At 40.8% G+C, this 17,377-nt stretch overlaps 1 protein-coding gene across 1 annotated transcript in view; it reads left to right on the forward strand.

Annotated features, from left to right (window-relative positions):
* The window catches only part of ABCC8 (ATP binding cassette subfamily C member 8), a 93,320-nt gene that overhangs the window by 12,090 nt on the left and 63,853 nt on the right, over window positions 1-17,377 (forward strand). Inside the window, 6 exon segments of the mRNA XM_048485350.1 lie at window positions 5,582-5,764; window positions 10,215-10,379; window positions 11,022-11,177; window positions 13,885-13,962; window positions 13,964-14,020; window positions 16,094-16,256. Of these exon segments, the coding sequence (XP_048341307.1) occupies window positions 5,582-5,764; window positions 10,215-10,379; window positions 11,022-11,177; window positions 13,885-13,962; window positions 13,964-14,020; window positions 16,094-16,256 (802 nt within the window).

The following is a 17,377-nucleotide window of genomic DNA, read 5'->3' on the forward strand; positions in this document are numbered from 1 at the left end:
ACATCAGAGTAAAACAATAACAATAAAGCATGACAATAAAAGCATAGTAAAATTAAACCCAACAACCCCTTCCTCCCCACAGAACAACTGTTGTCCCTGGAGGCTTCCAGGGAGACTAGCCAGATGCCTGGGTGAAGAGGAAAGCCTTCATCATGCATCTAAACCTGTAAAGGGTAGGCGCCCGGTGAATCTCCAAGGGGAGACTATTACAAAGCCTGGGAGCAATCATGGATAAAGACCTCCCATGCATCCCTGCACCTTGATGGGGAAGGTACCACCAGAAGTGTCTCTCCCTGTGACCTCAGTCATACATATAACCACTGGAATGACTTCTGTTGGGAAATCTTTCTATTTGGAATAATGTATTTGTGTAATTTGCAGACTAGACCACTGGGTCGTTAAGGTCCTAATTAGATGAGGTGCTAGAAGATTCATGATTAAGTCTTCCCATTGTTTTTAAAACAATAATAACTGCATCAGGCCCTGATTTGCAAGGAGTTATGCAAGTGAGAGAACAGTCATCTTGGTATTGAGGTTAAGAGCTGCAGCCTCTAATCTGGAGAACTGGGTTTGATTCCCTACTCCTCCACATGAAGCCTGTTGGGTGACCTTCTCTCAGAACTCTCTCAGCCCATGCCGAGGTAGGTAGTGGCAAATCACCTCTGAATGTCTCTTACCTTGAAAACACTAAAGGGTTGCCATAAATCAGCTATAACTTGAGGACATACACATGCTTATGCAAGTATGAGAGTGGGGTTTGATGCTTCCACTTCTGCACAGTTCCATCTATTGAAATTGACTTGCTCATGCACATATGTGGACACACAGTTTCCTTGAGCAAAAAAAAAAGGCAAAAGATGAGCATCTATTTTTCCCCCTTCCAAGCCTAAAAACATTGGGGAAAATGGTTTTGATTAGGAAAACCATTCAGAATTAAGAGTTAAATCCTCTCTCTCTTCCCACTACATATAGTCTCAAAATGGAACATCGTATAAGTACTATTCTCATGGTTTTTTAAAAATAAAACAGAAATGATCTGATCATAAATTTCCAAGTCTCATTGAGCTAAACTCTAAGGTACATCAATCCTATCTCCCTCATTGGTCATGGATGTTGCCCCTTGATTTACATCCATTGAATGTAAGCTTCATGTCAACCATGTATACACTAACAAAGTGTGTGTATGCATGTGTGTATGTGCGCGTAAACTCCTGTCAACTCAAGAGACTATCAGATGGTTTGCGATTGCCTTCCTATGCATACCAACTCAATTATTCTTTGGTGGTCTCCCATCCAAATACTAACCAGAGCTGACCCTATTTAGCTTCCAAGATCTGATAAGACTGGGCTAGCCTGGGCCATGAGTCAGGGCGTACACCAATGTTACACAATATATTTGTTAAAGGTGTCTTATAGCTCCTTTTTCGTTGTGAATAATTGATGCTGGTAACCCATTTCTGAAAACAATTTTAGATACATTGAAATAATTCATGTAATCATTCCTGGGTTTAAAATAATGACCTCAAAACCAACACACCTTTCATATATCTAATACATAATCATACTGTAAAATGCACAATAAAGTATACTTTCTGTTAAAATGATTAACTGAGAATGTTTTTTCTCTCATCAGCATTGCTTTTTGTAGTGTGAAATGCTTATTAGGTAGAGAACATACTATATCCAAACATTGTTTATTATTTTACCTATTTACTTATTTAATTAATTGATGCCCCCCCCCCAGGCGCATGCTTGGTGCAACGCGCACCCCGGCCCCCTTGTAGCTACGCCCAGTGGCGTATCTAGGCAAACTGGAGTTTGCTGCCCCCCATGGGCAGCTGCCCTCCCCCACCGTGACCAAGCAATGATTTTTTACACCAGGTCATTTCAAGGTCACCATCACATTATAGAACATGCCCCAACTCACATATCTGAACACAGCAATAGGCCAAGCCACACAGCAGAAATAATTTTTTTTGAAAACATTTTCAAAATGCTTTCAAAATGTTTTACTACTGCTATGAAAACATTTTATGGTGTTGTATCCAGTCCCCCCAATTGGGGGAAACAGCATCACTTTCAATGTTATTTAAACTGGGGTCCCCAGATTCTCCCTTTAAGATGGATTTAAAATGAGAATCTGGGCTCCCTAGTTAAACAAATGATGCTGGAATCCACCCCCAAACAGCATCATTTTCAATGGTGTTTAAACTAGAGAGCCCAGATTGTCCTTTTAAATCCACCTTAAAGAAAGAAACTTGGTGTCCCCAGTTTAAACAACATTGAAAGTGATGTTATTTTGTGGTTGATTCTCCCCCACCCTGAAACAGCATCACTTTCAATGTTTAAACTGGGGACCTCAGATTCTTCCTTTAAATCCATGCCAAAGGGTGGGGGATTTAAAAGGAAAATCTGGGGAAATTTGGGGGGTGCCTGCTGTCAGGGGTGCAGAGGGGTGCTAGCAGCATCAAACTTTCAGGTTATCTTTAGGAGACTCTCCTAATGATACCACCCAGGTTTGGTGAGGTTTGGTTCAGGGGGTCCAAAGTTATGGACCCTCAAAGGTGTAGGCCCCATCTTCTATTAGCTCCCATTGGAAACAATGCGTGATGGGGGCACCCCTTTTGGGAGTCCATAGCTTTGCAACCCCTGGACCAAACTTCACAAAACCTGGCTGGTATCAGTAAGAGACTCTCCTGACGATACCTCCCAGGTTTGGTGAAGTTTGGTTCAGAGGGTCCAAAGTTATCGACCCTCAAAGGTGTAGCCCAATCTCCTATTTGCTCCCATTGGAAACAATAGGGGATGGGGCACCCCCTTTGGGAGTCCATAACTTTGGACTCCCTGAACCAAACCTGGGTGATAGCACCAGGAAAGTCTCCTGAAACATCATAAGAACATAAGAACAAGCCAGCTGGATCAGACCAAAGTCCATCTAGTCCAGCTCTCTGCTACTCGCAGTGGCCCACCAGGTGCCTTTGGGAGCTCACATGTAGGATGTGAACGCAATGGCCTTCTGCGGCTGTTGCTCCCGATCACCTGGTCTGTTAAGGCATGTGCAATCTCAGATCAAGGAGGATCAAGATTGGTAGCCATAAATCGACTTCTCCTCCATAAATCTGTCCAAGCCCCTTTTAAAGCTATCCAGGTTAGTGGCTATGACCACCTCCTGTGGCAGCATTTCAAGGTCATCCCTGAAACTTTGGTGCTGCTAGCCTAAAAACTGCATCCCCTTCAGGCCAAAAACAGAAAACCCACTAAAATACCAAAAAACACACAAACGAACCCTGTATTTTGGGCGCCAGCCCTGGGAAACTGCCCACTTTGCCCAATGCGCATTACACCCCTGTAGGAAACATGAATTAACAAATGTGGTTGTTGAAGCGTTATCTAGTTTGACTCTTATTCTTTCCAATATAGAAATCTATATATTCATTGATTTTTACATGGAGTACCCCATGCAGAGGCTTCCAGATTCCTGAGAGCATCTCTGCACATTTCTCTTTTTGTATGCAGGACATTCATCTTATTGAACTGAGTATGGTTACAGGAAATTCATATATCTCCCAGAAGTGCTCACATGTACAAGTAATTGCTGAGGCAATATACTGCAGCCCCATAGAGGAAACAGACTTACAGTACTATATTTGTGGTGTAAGTGAGGGTTGTACCAGACACATTCTCAGCATAAAAGCCCAGTTGAAGCTGACTAAAGTTGGCTCCACTCCCAGCAATGCCCCCAGCAATGCCCTACTGCTTTAGGTTGGTGCAGCTCTGTGATTACCACCTACCTCCCAGTGGCACTTGGGCTGGTAGGGTAGTCAAATGCACCATCACAGCTATGTGCCAGCTCCAAGAGCCAATTCAGCCCCCGGCTGTGGATTGGGCTGCCCAAGTCGTTCCAAAATAATCATTACAAGTAATCCTTACAAGTAATCATTACAAAGTAGTAGGTTTAAAACCTTTGTGTAGAAGAATTTTTCTTGCATTTTCCCAACATGTATTTCTTGTTGCTGATAAACCTTTATCATCACTTCTTAAAATTATTAAAAATATTCTTTCTCCAAAAAATATTTTCCTTTTGTTTGCTCCAAAGTGGCATATTGGGTCAAAGTTATAGCAGATCCTTGCTGAGTTCTCTTGGAATCATTTAACATTTAGGCTCATATAAGTTATATAAGTTATTATATAAATCATATGAATTATGTCACATTGTGTGTTTCTGTGAACCTGCTCCACACTGTTGGCTGCTGCTAGCTGGAGCAGAGAAAAGCAGAACAAAGTGCTGGTACAGTGTGGTTACGTTTGCTTGATTATCGAGGGGGATGGGGGGATTTCAGAAATATCCACTTTGAGCACAATGTGTCTTTCCACCTAGCTGATTATGTACAAATAACACCCTTGAATTTTCAGAAGAAAAAAACCCTACACATCTTTGGTAAAACATTATGCAAATCAGTAGGTGAAATAAAGATACAAACATTTAGGCGGGGCCTGTATTTCTCATAAAATTATAACTTCTTTTTAGACTACACAAATCTCTCCCCTGGAAGAAATGACAGGTTCAGAGGACAAACCCCATGGTATCACCCCACTTAATCCCTCCCCAGGTTCATGAGACAGTGTTCCACCAGGCAGGGGCTAGGGGAGAAAAAAACTGGCAATAGTCAAGGCCAGCCAGATCTATTTTGGGTCAGGGACCACCAGCAAGTTGTTGTTTGCTGAACATAACACCCACTGGGAGACATATGGGGAGAGGCAGTCCCATGGATATGATGGCCACAGACCGTTTAGGGCTTTAAACATAAGCACCAAAATCTTTAATTTGATTTGGTATTCCTCTTGCACCTGATGCAGCTGGCAAAGCACCTGTTGTATATGTGCTTACCATGAGGTCCTGTAAGGACCTGCACTGCTACATTTTGCACAAGTTAAGAGTTTCCAAAGCAGACCCTTCCTGCACAATCAGGAAGGCCATTGCCTGAATCCCTGTAGCTAGCTGGGATAGGTAGGCTCATCTGGCAAAGACTGTAAAAAGCCTGGGGAGCCATATTGGTGACTTGAATCTCCATGGTTAGGAGAGCATCAAGTATCACCTTGACAGCTTGTGCAGACGTTAGTTGCACGCCATCAAGAGTCAGTAATTGGCACCCTCCATCCAATTCCTGCTGACCTAGCTATGGGACCTCCATTTTAGATTGATTTAGTTTCAACCATTTCTATTTTAAAGATATCTTTATGGCCTCCAAACAATGGCCAGAACATTTGGGGTGGTTCCTGAATGACAGTCCACCACCATAAATAGCTGGGTATCATCAGTGTACTCATGGCACCCAAGCCCAAAACTTCAGATTACACAAGGGTGCATGTAGATGTTGAACAACAATGGGAAGAGAATTGCCCCTTAATTCCACACACCAATAAGTGGTATGCAGAGGATCTCTCTCCAGTTGCTACCCTCTGTCCCCAACTTTGGAGAAATTAGCATAGCTACTGTAAGGCTGCCCCACGAATGTTTTGTAATATGACAATTGCAAAATTTTCTTCTATTAATAGTTAATATTTTAATATTCTTGGGCAGAGCAAAACATATCAACAAGGATACAAATCAATCTGGTATGCCCTTTGTTGTGCCTTTGGAAGACCTCTAGTTCTAAGCAGCACTTTCCGTATCCTGGCAGATTTGCTTGCATTTGCTGGCCCACTCTGTATCTCTGGGATTGTGCACCATGTTGGGAAAGGGAACAACACTTTCCACCCTCAGGTATGTATATTATGTTTCCTAGGCTATAAATCTTGATAAATGTTTAGAATTAAATTTAAACGTATGACATATTATACTCATCAGAAATGTATTTAAGCATATGGTTAAGCATCAAGTATTTAACTGTATCCTCAGATGATTATTATTACTATTATTATTATGGATGTGCAGTTAAAATGAACTGTACCCAGCCATAAATATTATAAACGTTTTAAGTAGAAACAAGTATTTCTCACATTCAGGAGGATCTGGAAATATTTTGCACTATTTTAGTGTTTCACCATTGGTTTAATTTCCTGGAGAAAGAGGGGCAGAACAGAAAGCAAGAATATCAGGTAACTCAGAAGATATGTGACTGATACAAACATCTAACTAGAATAGTTAAAACTATTGTTCCTCCACACAGGATCATCCCAATTGTTGTTCCTGTTGTTACCTAGCTTAACAGGGGTTATGAACTTATTACGAGGGAATCTCCACCAGCTGCTAAGAGTGTAACAGCACACATATGTTTTAAAATAGCAAAGGGGAAAGAATACTCGACTTGGCAATGCGAGAGGAGGCTGGGGGGGATCTTTTAGACTGTGTATACGGGGAATGGATGGCAAGGAGCATTCCGCAGAGTAATGCAAGAGTCCAAATTGAATTTTAAAACGTTTATATAAATTTAGTTCCAAAAGCATACATACAGTAAGGCATAAGAGCACACACATACAAGTTCCTAATATATAAAAAGGTTGGAAAAGTAGGTGGGAGGATAGAGAGGGAGTTGGGGAAGTAGCAGGGTGATACGTTACCTAACGATCTTAAGGAGCACACGAAGTAGTAGAAGGCAGGGATTCCATGCCAGCACAGAAATCCGGTAGGAGACGATTTATCGTGTCTCACATCAACAGGACCAAGGGAGGTTCGAGTTAGTAATGAGCAAGGTATTGCAGGTGAACCAGGCTTTTATAGGGTAGATCATTCTCTTGGCGGGAAGAGGGACCAATTGCACTAAGTTTCACATCTGTGCTGGGTTTAGGGTGTAGAGCTAGTTAATCAGCTCATCTATTACTACGTCCGGGACAATAGGGCCAAATTGCTTTGTGAGGCTAAACAAGGAAACGCTGTAAGGCTTCCTGCAGATCAACTCTTTAAAGACACTGCCCAGGTTATTCAGAATTGGCTGAGACATTTGATTAGGACAGGGTGAGTGGTTTAGGAGAGTCATAACAATGGGTGGAGGAAATGCAGAGAAGCAACCATCTGTTGCTGACATGGTTTCTAGAAGAGATAGTGAAATGCAGCATCTGATACCAAGGTGGCTTTCCATATTCCTTTGTCTTATCAGCAAGGTGTGGTAATCAAGCATGCCCTCAGACAAAATGAGACCTCCAGGTTATGCAGGAGTAGCTCATTCCCTTGATTAGATTTTGTGAAGCAAACCTTTGACCTTTGGCTTGCTGCCAAGTGCACATGCTGCTACCTACCCAGAGAAGTGTATGGCAGCTGGCTTCTGCCAATATTATTTTTAAAAGAAAATATTATTGCCATAATATGTGGGGGGTGATCAGGGCCATAACACTGTGCATAGCATTTCCATTTTCTGTCAATTACTGCAGCATCTCATTGAATTTGGTAGTTCTTGCTACCAATCCAAGATAAATGGCAACTTCAGTGAGTGGAATCTATGCATTATATTAAAAACTGTAACTATTTCCATGAGCCCGCGATCTGCTCTGCGGCTATCTGATTGGCTATTGTGTTGGGGCAGGAATGCGACCCCGTGGCCCCTCATCTTCCTCATCTTGAGGAAGTTTTTTTAAATAACTTTCTGGCTGCGCAGCTTTGTAGGAACATAGGAAGTTCTATTTTTTTTGGCTGTGCAGCTTCATTGGCACACACATTCAGTACTAGCTCTCCTTCTCTTTGCTGGTTCATGGCTATGAAGCCACAACCAGCACAAAAACCCCCCCTTGCTCTGTGCCCAGCCCACTGCGCTCTGATTGGTGCGTGTCTCCTAGGGCGGGAAAAATAAACCGTGCTGGTTTTCTTCTGCCTCCCCACCGATGCGGCCTCAGCCTGCATTTTTAAAAAAGGTGTACAACAACAATAACAGTAGACCTTTAATAGGCATTAATAAAAACAAACAAAATTGAAAACAAGAATCAGCGCAGGGATCTGAAATACAGCATATCAACATATCAGGACCTCTCCCAAGAATTCTGCAACCATCTCCAGTATCATGGATGAGCTATTATTTAACAGAAAACAAGCCCAAAGATTAGGGGTGGAATGCCTTAGCAAAGGAGGGATAATGCAATGAAAAGTAGGTCTAAAATCAGCATATTTAGGACAGTCAAATAAAATGTGCAGCATCATCTTGGGAGTATTGGTGCAATGAGAGCAAACCTGGGCTTGTACAGCGGTCCTCGAAAAACACCCTTGCAGATCGGCTGAGGGGAAAGAGTTACACCTAAATCTAGTGAGGACCCACCTTCTTGCCGGTTTTTGAAAAATGCGGGCTGTGGAGGAGAGCGTATGCCAGAGCCGGGATGGAGCCGAGTTGGGCACTGAAGTCGTGGGGACGCCTCGCCCAAATTGAGACTTTTAGCGTGAATATCATGTGGGTTTTGGACCATGGGTAATCACCCATTGTTATACTCACAGAAGACTAATGTCTTTCAAGGAGCCTAAAAGTTCTTTATATGAGAGGATAATGTCCATAATGGAGCATTGCCTTTGCAATGGAGAAATGGAGCGCAAGCAGATAGAAGCTTTAAGATACATGTCATTGTTTGTATAAGGATCATTATCTAGACAATCTATATATATAAACGCGAAATACCACTCACTGACTGACACATCAACAGAAATCAAAAACCACCAAAGCCACACACATGAAATTTGGCACACCTGTTCCTTACGTACTCCAGGTGCTCACTAAGAAAGGATTTCCCAAAATATTCACTTTCACTCGATTTATTACCTATTTACTGTTTTCACTGCTCATCTCTGGCCATCTGCATGAACATTCTAAGGGCAAACCAACCGCTCAGTCCACAGACATGCCACACGAACATTCTAAGGGTGACAGTTACACACCAGCAGCTTCATGTCCTTCACCAACTGCACTCTACCACCGCCCTCCACAACGCATGTGAACCTATTTGAAAACAAACCCATCAGGCTGTGAGGAAATATGCTGCATGTCACCCCCAAAGTTCACAAACAGGCTGCAAAAAAGTATGCTGAATGTCACCCCGAAGTTAACAGATAGGCTGTGAAAAAGTACTCCTCCACCCACCCTCACGTTAACAACACCACTACAGCCAAATACTATCAAAACAGGTTACAAACCACACCATCACCTTGGACTACTAAACATTTGTCGGGTTTTGCATATGGACATCAGATTTATTACTGTGGAGACAAGTTTATTGCTCTCGGCCTCCAATCACCCTGTGCTTGGTGTCGTACTCTGAAGTGGCGGGATGAGTCCCCAGGAATGTGCTGCAGTGGTGGTACACTCCAGCTCCCTGCCCTTCAACCCTACCCTGAGCCTCTTCACAGCCTTCTCACTCATCAGCATCCAGTTGCAGAACACTTCATTTCTGCATCCTGAAAATACAACAGCTGCTTCCAAATGATGTCTTTTGGAGCCCACCAGGTGAAAGAGAGCAAATACACATTGCATTATAAAAAGACAACTACAGGAAGCTGCTGCAAAATATGCGAAACCCATCAGTACACAGACAGGCTGTGAGGAAATATGCTGCATGTCACCCCAAAGTTCACAAACAGGCTGTAAAGAAGTATGCTGAATGTCACCCTGAAATTCACAGAGGCTGTGAAAAAGTACTCCTCTACCCACCCTCATGTTAACAACACCACTACAGCCAAATACTATCAAAGCAGGTTACAAACCACACCACCGTAGTATGCGTAGTATGCGTAGCGAAGTGAAGTATGCGTAGCGAAGCACAGGTGCTCTGCTAGTCTAAAATATAAAGAGGCACAGTTGAAAAACAGGTTTATTCATCATCTGCTATCTTTCAGAATTGAGCTTTTGAACAGAATATGTCATTTGATTTTAATGATAAATGGTATGTCTATGTTTGTTTATTTAAATGGTTTTTATCCTTGGCTCCCCCAACTTCCAAAAAAGGAGCTCAAAGCTATTTGTTTTGGTGGTCTGGGTCTCAGACATTACTAACCATAGCACAGATTATTTCTTCTTCGTATTCAATTTGCAAAGTGTATTTATCATTTAAATGAAAATTATATCTGACATTTAAATTAAAACTATTTCCTAGACTAACCAAAACATTATTCTCAATTATTTTTGCGATTCCCAGTGTATTAAAACCATATTATATTTATGTTTATATTTAGCAATTATCAGAGGCAAAATAGATTATGGATTTTTCAGTTAAATGATATCTTCCTCTATCTTTCTTTCCTGCAGACAAAAATACTTGGTGTTTTCTTCATTTCATCTCCAGAATTTTTGGCCAATGCTTACGTTTTGGCAGTCCTTCTCTTCTTTTCTCTTTTATTGCAAAGAACATTTCTCCAGGCATCTTACTATGTTGCCATTGAAACAGGAATTAACCTGAGAGGAGCAATACAGGTATTTCATATATATGTCAGAAGAGGAACATTCTTAGCTAAAGAAGTGTGCGATCCATCTGTATATCAGATGTTTCATCAAAGGAAAATTGTAAAAACCAAAACAGCCTTATCTATTTTTCAGATACCAAAGCACCAGACAAGTAATGTAATTAACAATTAAAAAATGAAAAACCCTATATACTCAAAAATAGCCAGTACAATGCAAATTAAAATGCAGTGTCTTCCTCAAATGAAGCCCCTTTCTTTCAGAGCAGATTATATGGCCAGAAAGATGTTGTGTGTATAATTTATTTAATTTATAGATTCATTCAGTCATCACTCATTCACTCATTATAGCCTTAGTAGCTGCTACCAGCCTCTTTTTACTACCCAGACAGCTAGAAGTCAAGGCTTTTAACCTTCCTGAGACTTGCATTTTTTCATATACAAAAACAATAGTTCTATCAAACATGAAGATAGATTTTGCTTTTTATACTTTGTTCATCAAAGGTTAGGCTGAGTTTGAAGCATGTTTCCTCTTCAATTTTTTTCATTTTTAAGTATATTGGACTTGTTAGAAATAGTTTGTGAAAACCATTATGAGACAACAAAATGTTATTTTCAAGGTTCTTTTCCCTAACATTTCATGTTCTTGTTTTAGACAAAAATTTACAATAAGATTATGCAGCTCTCAACTTCCAATATATCCATGGGGGAAATGACTGCAGGTCAGATCTGTAACCTGGTTGCTATAGATACAAATCAACTGATGTGGTTTTTCTTCCTTTGCCCCAATCTTTGGGCTATGCCAGTACAGGTAAGGAAATTTAAGAGTAATATACTATTAATGAACTTGCATGTGAAAGCAGAGGTAGATTTGAATTGCATTTAGAGGAATATTTTAAAAGTATAAAAAGTGTCTTTTCTTTATTTCAGCAGCCTTGCTACAGGATCACTTGAGAAATAATAGATACGTAGTTGCTGCTCATTTGCTATGAAGGATGTAGCAATACTTCTCAGTGTAGTAAAGAGCAGTGAAATAGTTGGTGACATGATATAATTCCACTTGGCTATTCTCTGTGATATTGTGAAAATAATACCAGTGTCATGACTATAAAGGAGAGTTTTCTGTGTACAAGAAAAATTATACACCCTTGTACACTGCCATCATGACATGTATGAAAATCGTGTGTTTGTATCTGTTTTGTCATCATTATATATTCACAGCCTCATCAGTTTTGTAAGACAGAATACATGTTTTCCTATCCCAAAATATCACAGAAAATGTTACTGTGAAATTGTCTTTAGTCCCACTGATGAATGTACTTAAGAAGATCTATCTGGACAAATTAATACTCAAATAGCAAAACTCATATGCTAATGTCTACTACTACCAATCTATTTATGTAAGCCTTTGTTCTGTAATACTTTACCATCATAGCACAAAATGAAAGGCCGTTTCCTTGCGACGGCGTGACGGAAGAGCGCTTGGGAGGACACCGTCTGCACGGACCGGTCCCTGGGAAGAAGCCGGGACGCCGGCGCCCTTGAGGCGCCGGCGCCCGCTACCCCTGGCAAGGTCCCCTGGGCCTCTGGCGTGTCGCCGAGGCCTGGGGACCACGCTTCCCCCTGGCTCCCTGGGCGCTAGCCTTCATGCTTTTATGCCGATGTGAGGAGCGTCCAAGGATTATAAAGGAGTAATCATAAGCTAACTGTACTGTTCATTGACCAAAGGCAAGGAAAGTGTCTGTGCTCTTCTGAACAGGAGAGGTGCAACATAGCAAGAGAAGCAAATGTAGCTACTGTCATCATGATTGGTTAGTAGTATTCATATTGGATTCTGATGTCATGCCCATGCCCAGATAGTTGAAGGGAATTCTCATTTAGGTCAGCAAAGCACAGATATTAAAAAACCCTGGGGTGTGAGTCCACACATCACAGTTTTGGTAATTGCAACTGGCTCTTTTTTATAGCAGATTACTACTAGAAGTCAAGGGGCAAGCTTCCAACCTTCCTGAAATGAGAAGTTACTAAAATCACCCCTGCAAGGTACACAAATTCAGTTGCAATGTGTGTAGCTATGTAAAAGTACTGGAGATTAGACTGAAGCTACCTGGAAGATAAATTATCATAAAAGATATAATTAGAGAAATTTATTAAAATTATGCAAGAATATTTTAATAAGAACAATTTTAATAAGAACAGTAAGGACTTAAAATAACAAAGGCTAAAACCAAAAAGGATTAACTACACATTAAATAGCAATGGTTCAAAATACAGATGCTACCATTCCAATTGGATTCTTCCAGTATTCAAAAGGCCACTCTTTTCTGGGCATCAGCACTTCCAGGCAGCATGTCCCTAAGCAGCAAAGATATCACAAGGTTAAAATGAAGTGTCAAGGAGTTGTGGTAAAGGCATCCAAAAACTCACAAAACTAGGCTTAAAATCTTAGAATTTTATGGCCAGGGGCTCTGAGTTGGTCAAGGCCCAGTGGCCAATCAGATCGATTGGCTTGGTTATGTGTAAGTGGAAATCACGTAAGTTGAGATAATATGAGTGAGGATAATATGTATCCATAAAGCTAAACATGCTCATTTTCTCACAGATGACAAGGCATTAAAATAATCTGATGAATTAACTGGAACGATGGCTCTGCTGTTCTCAACTTTGGAGACCCTAGGGGAGTCATTACAGAACTATGTCTTCCTTTCCATATCTGATTCTTATCTCAGTTTCAAAGGTCAGGAGCTGTGGGAAATAATATCTTAAAGAGATCACACACAGCAAGTGAAAACTTTTTTTCAAAAATGTTTTTTTCAGAGTAAGAATCACTAGGAACATGATGCAAATAAGAATGTTTTGCAGCTGGAAATAAAATATTTTGGAGCTAAAATGTTACAGAACCCCATAGAGAAGCGTTTTATTTACTGCCTCAAAATGTTTTATTTGGATTGGCGCATAGAAAGAGTCTCCCTTGTTAGGGAATGTTAGTATTGTTAGTATTGTTTTTGATATAATAGGAATATAAATTGTAAGATTGCATTTGTATCTTGTTATCCAAATGGCCAGGGTTTTTACAGGGACCAAAAGACTTAGAAATCTGGGGATCTGAAGAGAACATGAGATGCTCCTGTCGCTTCAAAAAAAAACTAGTGGGAGATCAAGCTGAAATCCCATTATGGGATGCCTGGGTCTCATTTCCCAAGTGTTTTCCCAATGTGGAAAATTGGATTGATTTCAGCAAGAATGTAGCTAAATTCTGAGCCCTGAATTGATCATTAATAGTTTCACTCAGGTTGGATTTCTGACAATTCAGAAATCTACTACTTTTATTTATTTTTTAATTTAATTGCAATTTTAAATGCTTGAGCAGGGCTATTATATCCAAAAGAAGATTGTAGATTGTGGTATTGTGAGTCATATATAAGTCTTATAACCTGCACAACCATTTTTGTTTTATGAAAACCCTTGACTCCAGCAGTGGTTAAGAAAAACAATGTCACTTTGGTTTCTGTTATGAGATTGTTGTAGGAGTCATTCTACTCTACTACCTGCTTGGATTCAGTGCCTTAATTGGAGCAGTGGTAATCATAGTGCTCATTACCAGTTCAATACTTCGTAGCCACAAAACTTTCACAAGCTCAAAGAAGTACATTGGTGAGTATTTTTAGGCATACCATTCAATAAGCTTTTCATTTATTTAGTGATGTATTTATCTGCTACTTTTTGGCAGAAAATCCTCAAAATACCTCAGAGAGACAAAGGCCCATTTCAGTGCATCCAAATATCAGATCAATATTGATCTAACAAATAAAAATGTCAACATGATATACAACAAATAGAAACAGCAGTATATGCAAATTAGAAACAGATAGCCCAGATGCCAATAAAATTTAAATCAGAATCAGCAGAAACTATACAAATGAAAGACCATTCTGCACAAAAGAGACCTGATCTAGAAACCCTCCCAGGGGAGATTTTCCCAAGTAGAGGTACACCTGTTAAGAAGGTTCTGCCTCACATAACTATTTAAATCCCTAGTGACCAGTGAGCCCATAGCAGGTTGATATATGTAATGAGAAACACTTGCAGACCTTGAAGAACTCTGCTCCAAAACTTTTTAAATCTCTATAGGTCAAAACCAGCACTTAAATTACATCCAAAATCAATGAGGCATCATAGTCTCAAAACAGCTAACCTCACGAACAGCTTGGATAGCTGAATTTTAACCAGTTACAGCTTCCAAAAACTTTTCAAAAGCAGCCCCATTATAATATAATTATAATTATAAATTATAATAGTCCAATCTGAAAGTTATCAGAATGTAAGTATATCAGGCTTAAATGTATCCACTAATGATTGCAATATATATATAAGCTTAAGCAGGTAAAAGACATCCTTAGCTGTGGGTTGTTCCCTGAACATCTAGGAGCAATGTGAGATCAAAATGGATGGTCAGGCTGTGCAACCTTCAGGAAGGTGGTGCAAATTGTACAAACCATAGCCATATATTTGTTCTAGTGGGTTTTCCAGGCTGTGTGGCCGTGGTCTGATAGATCTTGTTCCTAACGTTTCGCCTGCATCTGTGGCTAGCATCTTCAGAGGTGTATCACAGAGGGAAGTCTGTTACACACTGTGTCCAGAGAAAAGGGAATGTTTGGGATATATATTGTCCATGTCCCAGGGTGAGGAACCAATCAGTAAGTGTTTGGGTGGAACTTGTTATGCAAAGATGTGGTTGATAGTACTGTATTATGGGTGGGGCTTATCAGTCCAGGGAGTGATTCACATTTTCATGCCCTGCAGCAGCAGCAGTATTGGTGAATGCAAATCCTGTGTTTGGGTGGAGTTCATTGTTCATGAAATTAGCATGCCCTTGGGGTTTGATTTGGTTTTTTTAAGTACTGGTAGCCAAGCTTTGTTAATTCTCAGAGTTTCTTCTTTCCTGTTGAAGTTGTCTTGGTGTTTGTGAATTTCAATGGCCTCCCTGTGCAGTCTGACAAAGTAACCTTCTGAACTGTCCAAAATTGCAGTGTTTTCAAATAAAATGTTATGTCCAGTTTTGTTTAAGACATGTTCTGCAACTGCAGATTTTTCAGGATGGTTAAGCCGACAGTGTCTTTCATGCTCCTTAATACGAGTCTGAATGTTGGGCCCCACAGTATACAGAAAACTGACACACAGAGACCGGTATTTACATAAAAACTCCAACCACCATCCACAACAGAAAAGGGGCATAATTAAAACTCTGACAGATCGTGCAAAACGAATGTGTGAACCTCATCTCCTCCCTGATGAAATCAGTCATCTAGACTGGGCTCTGCAGGCTAATGGCTACTCCAAACAGAAATCAGCATAGCTTTAAGACCAAGGGAAACCCAGAAGACTGAGGAGAAACAGCCCACCACAGGAAAAATATTTCTACCATACATCAAGGGAATCACTGATCCAATAGGGAAACTGACGAAAAAACATAACCTACAAACCATCTTCAAACCTACTAGGAAAAAACAGCAGATGCTACGCTCAGCAAAGGACAAGAGAAACCCCCTCACTTCTGCAGGAGTCTATTGCATACCCTGCAGCTGTGGAAAGGTCTACATAGGAACCACAAAATGCAGCATTCAGACTCGTATTAAGGAGTCAGTTTTAATCTGTAGTCAGTTTTAATTGGATCATTGGATAAATTACATACAATAACCCCTTAAATGTCTTGTACCAATTGTGTAGGAATATTCCAATGAAAGACTGAAAAAAACAAATGAAATGCTTCGTGGTATAAAACTCCTTAAGCTCTATGCCTGGGAAAACATCTTTCACAGCAGAGTGGAAGAAACTCGGCAAAAGGAGATGACCAGCCTGAAGGCATTTGCTCTCTATACCTCCATATCAAGCAAGTACTTCTCAATGCCAGTCTATGCAGAGTTATACTCTTCTAAGCCACTGTCGCTTTCCTTGATCAGTTTGTCAGTTCAACTACAAATGAATTTGCCAGTTCTTAGCGGGTAGAGGAATGACATATTTAGAGACCAGTGCCTTCATTGCCATTTACATAAGACACTGCAGTTTTGGAAAAGACAAAGTGCCTTCCCCCCCCCCCCTTAAGTGTAGATCTCTATAAAGAATGTAAAGTAAAAGTTGTCCCCTATGCAAGCACCAGATCATTACTGACCAGTCACATATTGATGCTTACTAACCAGACTATATGGCATGATTTGCCATTGGATTCTCCAGTGGTCTACATTTTACCCTCAAAAAGCTGAGTGCTCATTTTACTGACCTCAGAATGATGGAAGGCTGAGTCAGCCTTGACCAAGCTATCTGAAACCAGCTTCCAGTGGAATCAAGCTCAGGTCATGAGCAGAGCTTTGTCAGAACTCTGTTGCTAATTTTACTAGATTTTGAAATACTTCCTGATAATGGGGTGCTGTGTGGTTTCCGGGCTGTATGGCCGTGTTCTAGCAGCCGTGTTCTCTCCTAATTCTTAGGAGAAAATGCTGCTAGAACACAGCCATACAGCCCGGAAACCACACAGCACCCCAGTGATTCCGGCCATGAAAGCCTTCGACAATACATTAAACTTCCTGATATTTTTATCTATTGCAACAAAACAAGGGTGAAAAAATAATAAATCAAATGCAAGGACATTCAAGGTCAGCACCTAAATAACTACCAACTATTGATAAAAATTGAGCAACTTTTCATGGTTACTGGCTTGTTCAAATTCTTGGGAATTTTGGCAATGTTTATCAAGGGACAGTGGCGTAACTCGGCAAACTGGAGCCCTGGGCAAAACCTGAGTTTGATGGGCCCCCCCAGGCGCGTGCCCAATGCAATGTGCACCCCCTGTAGCTATGCCCAGTGGCGTATCTAGGCAAACTGGAGTTTGGCGCCCCCCGTGGGCAGCCACCCTCCCCCACTGTGACCAAGCAATGATTTTTTCAACCAGGTTGTTCCAAAGTCACCATCACATTATAGAACATGCCCCAACTCACAAATCTGAACACAGCAATA

Source organism: Sphaerodactylus townsendi, linkage group LG02 (assembly GCF_021028975.2).
Source record: "Sphaerodactylus townsendi isolate TG3544 linkage group LG02, MPM_Stown_v2.3, whole genome shotgun sequence".
NCBI classification, from domain to species: Eukaryota; Metazoa; Chordata; class Lepidosauria; order Squamata; family Sphaerodactylidae; genus Sphaerodactylus; species Sphaerodactylus townsendi.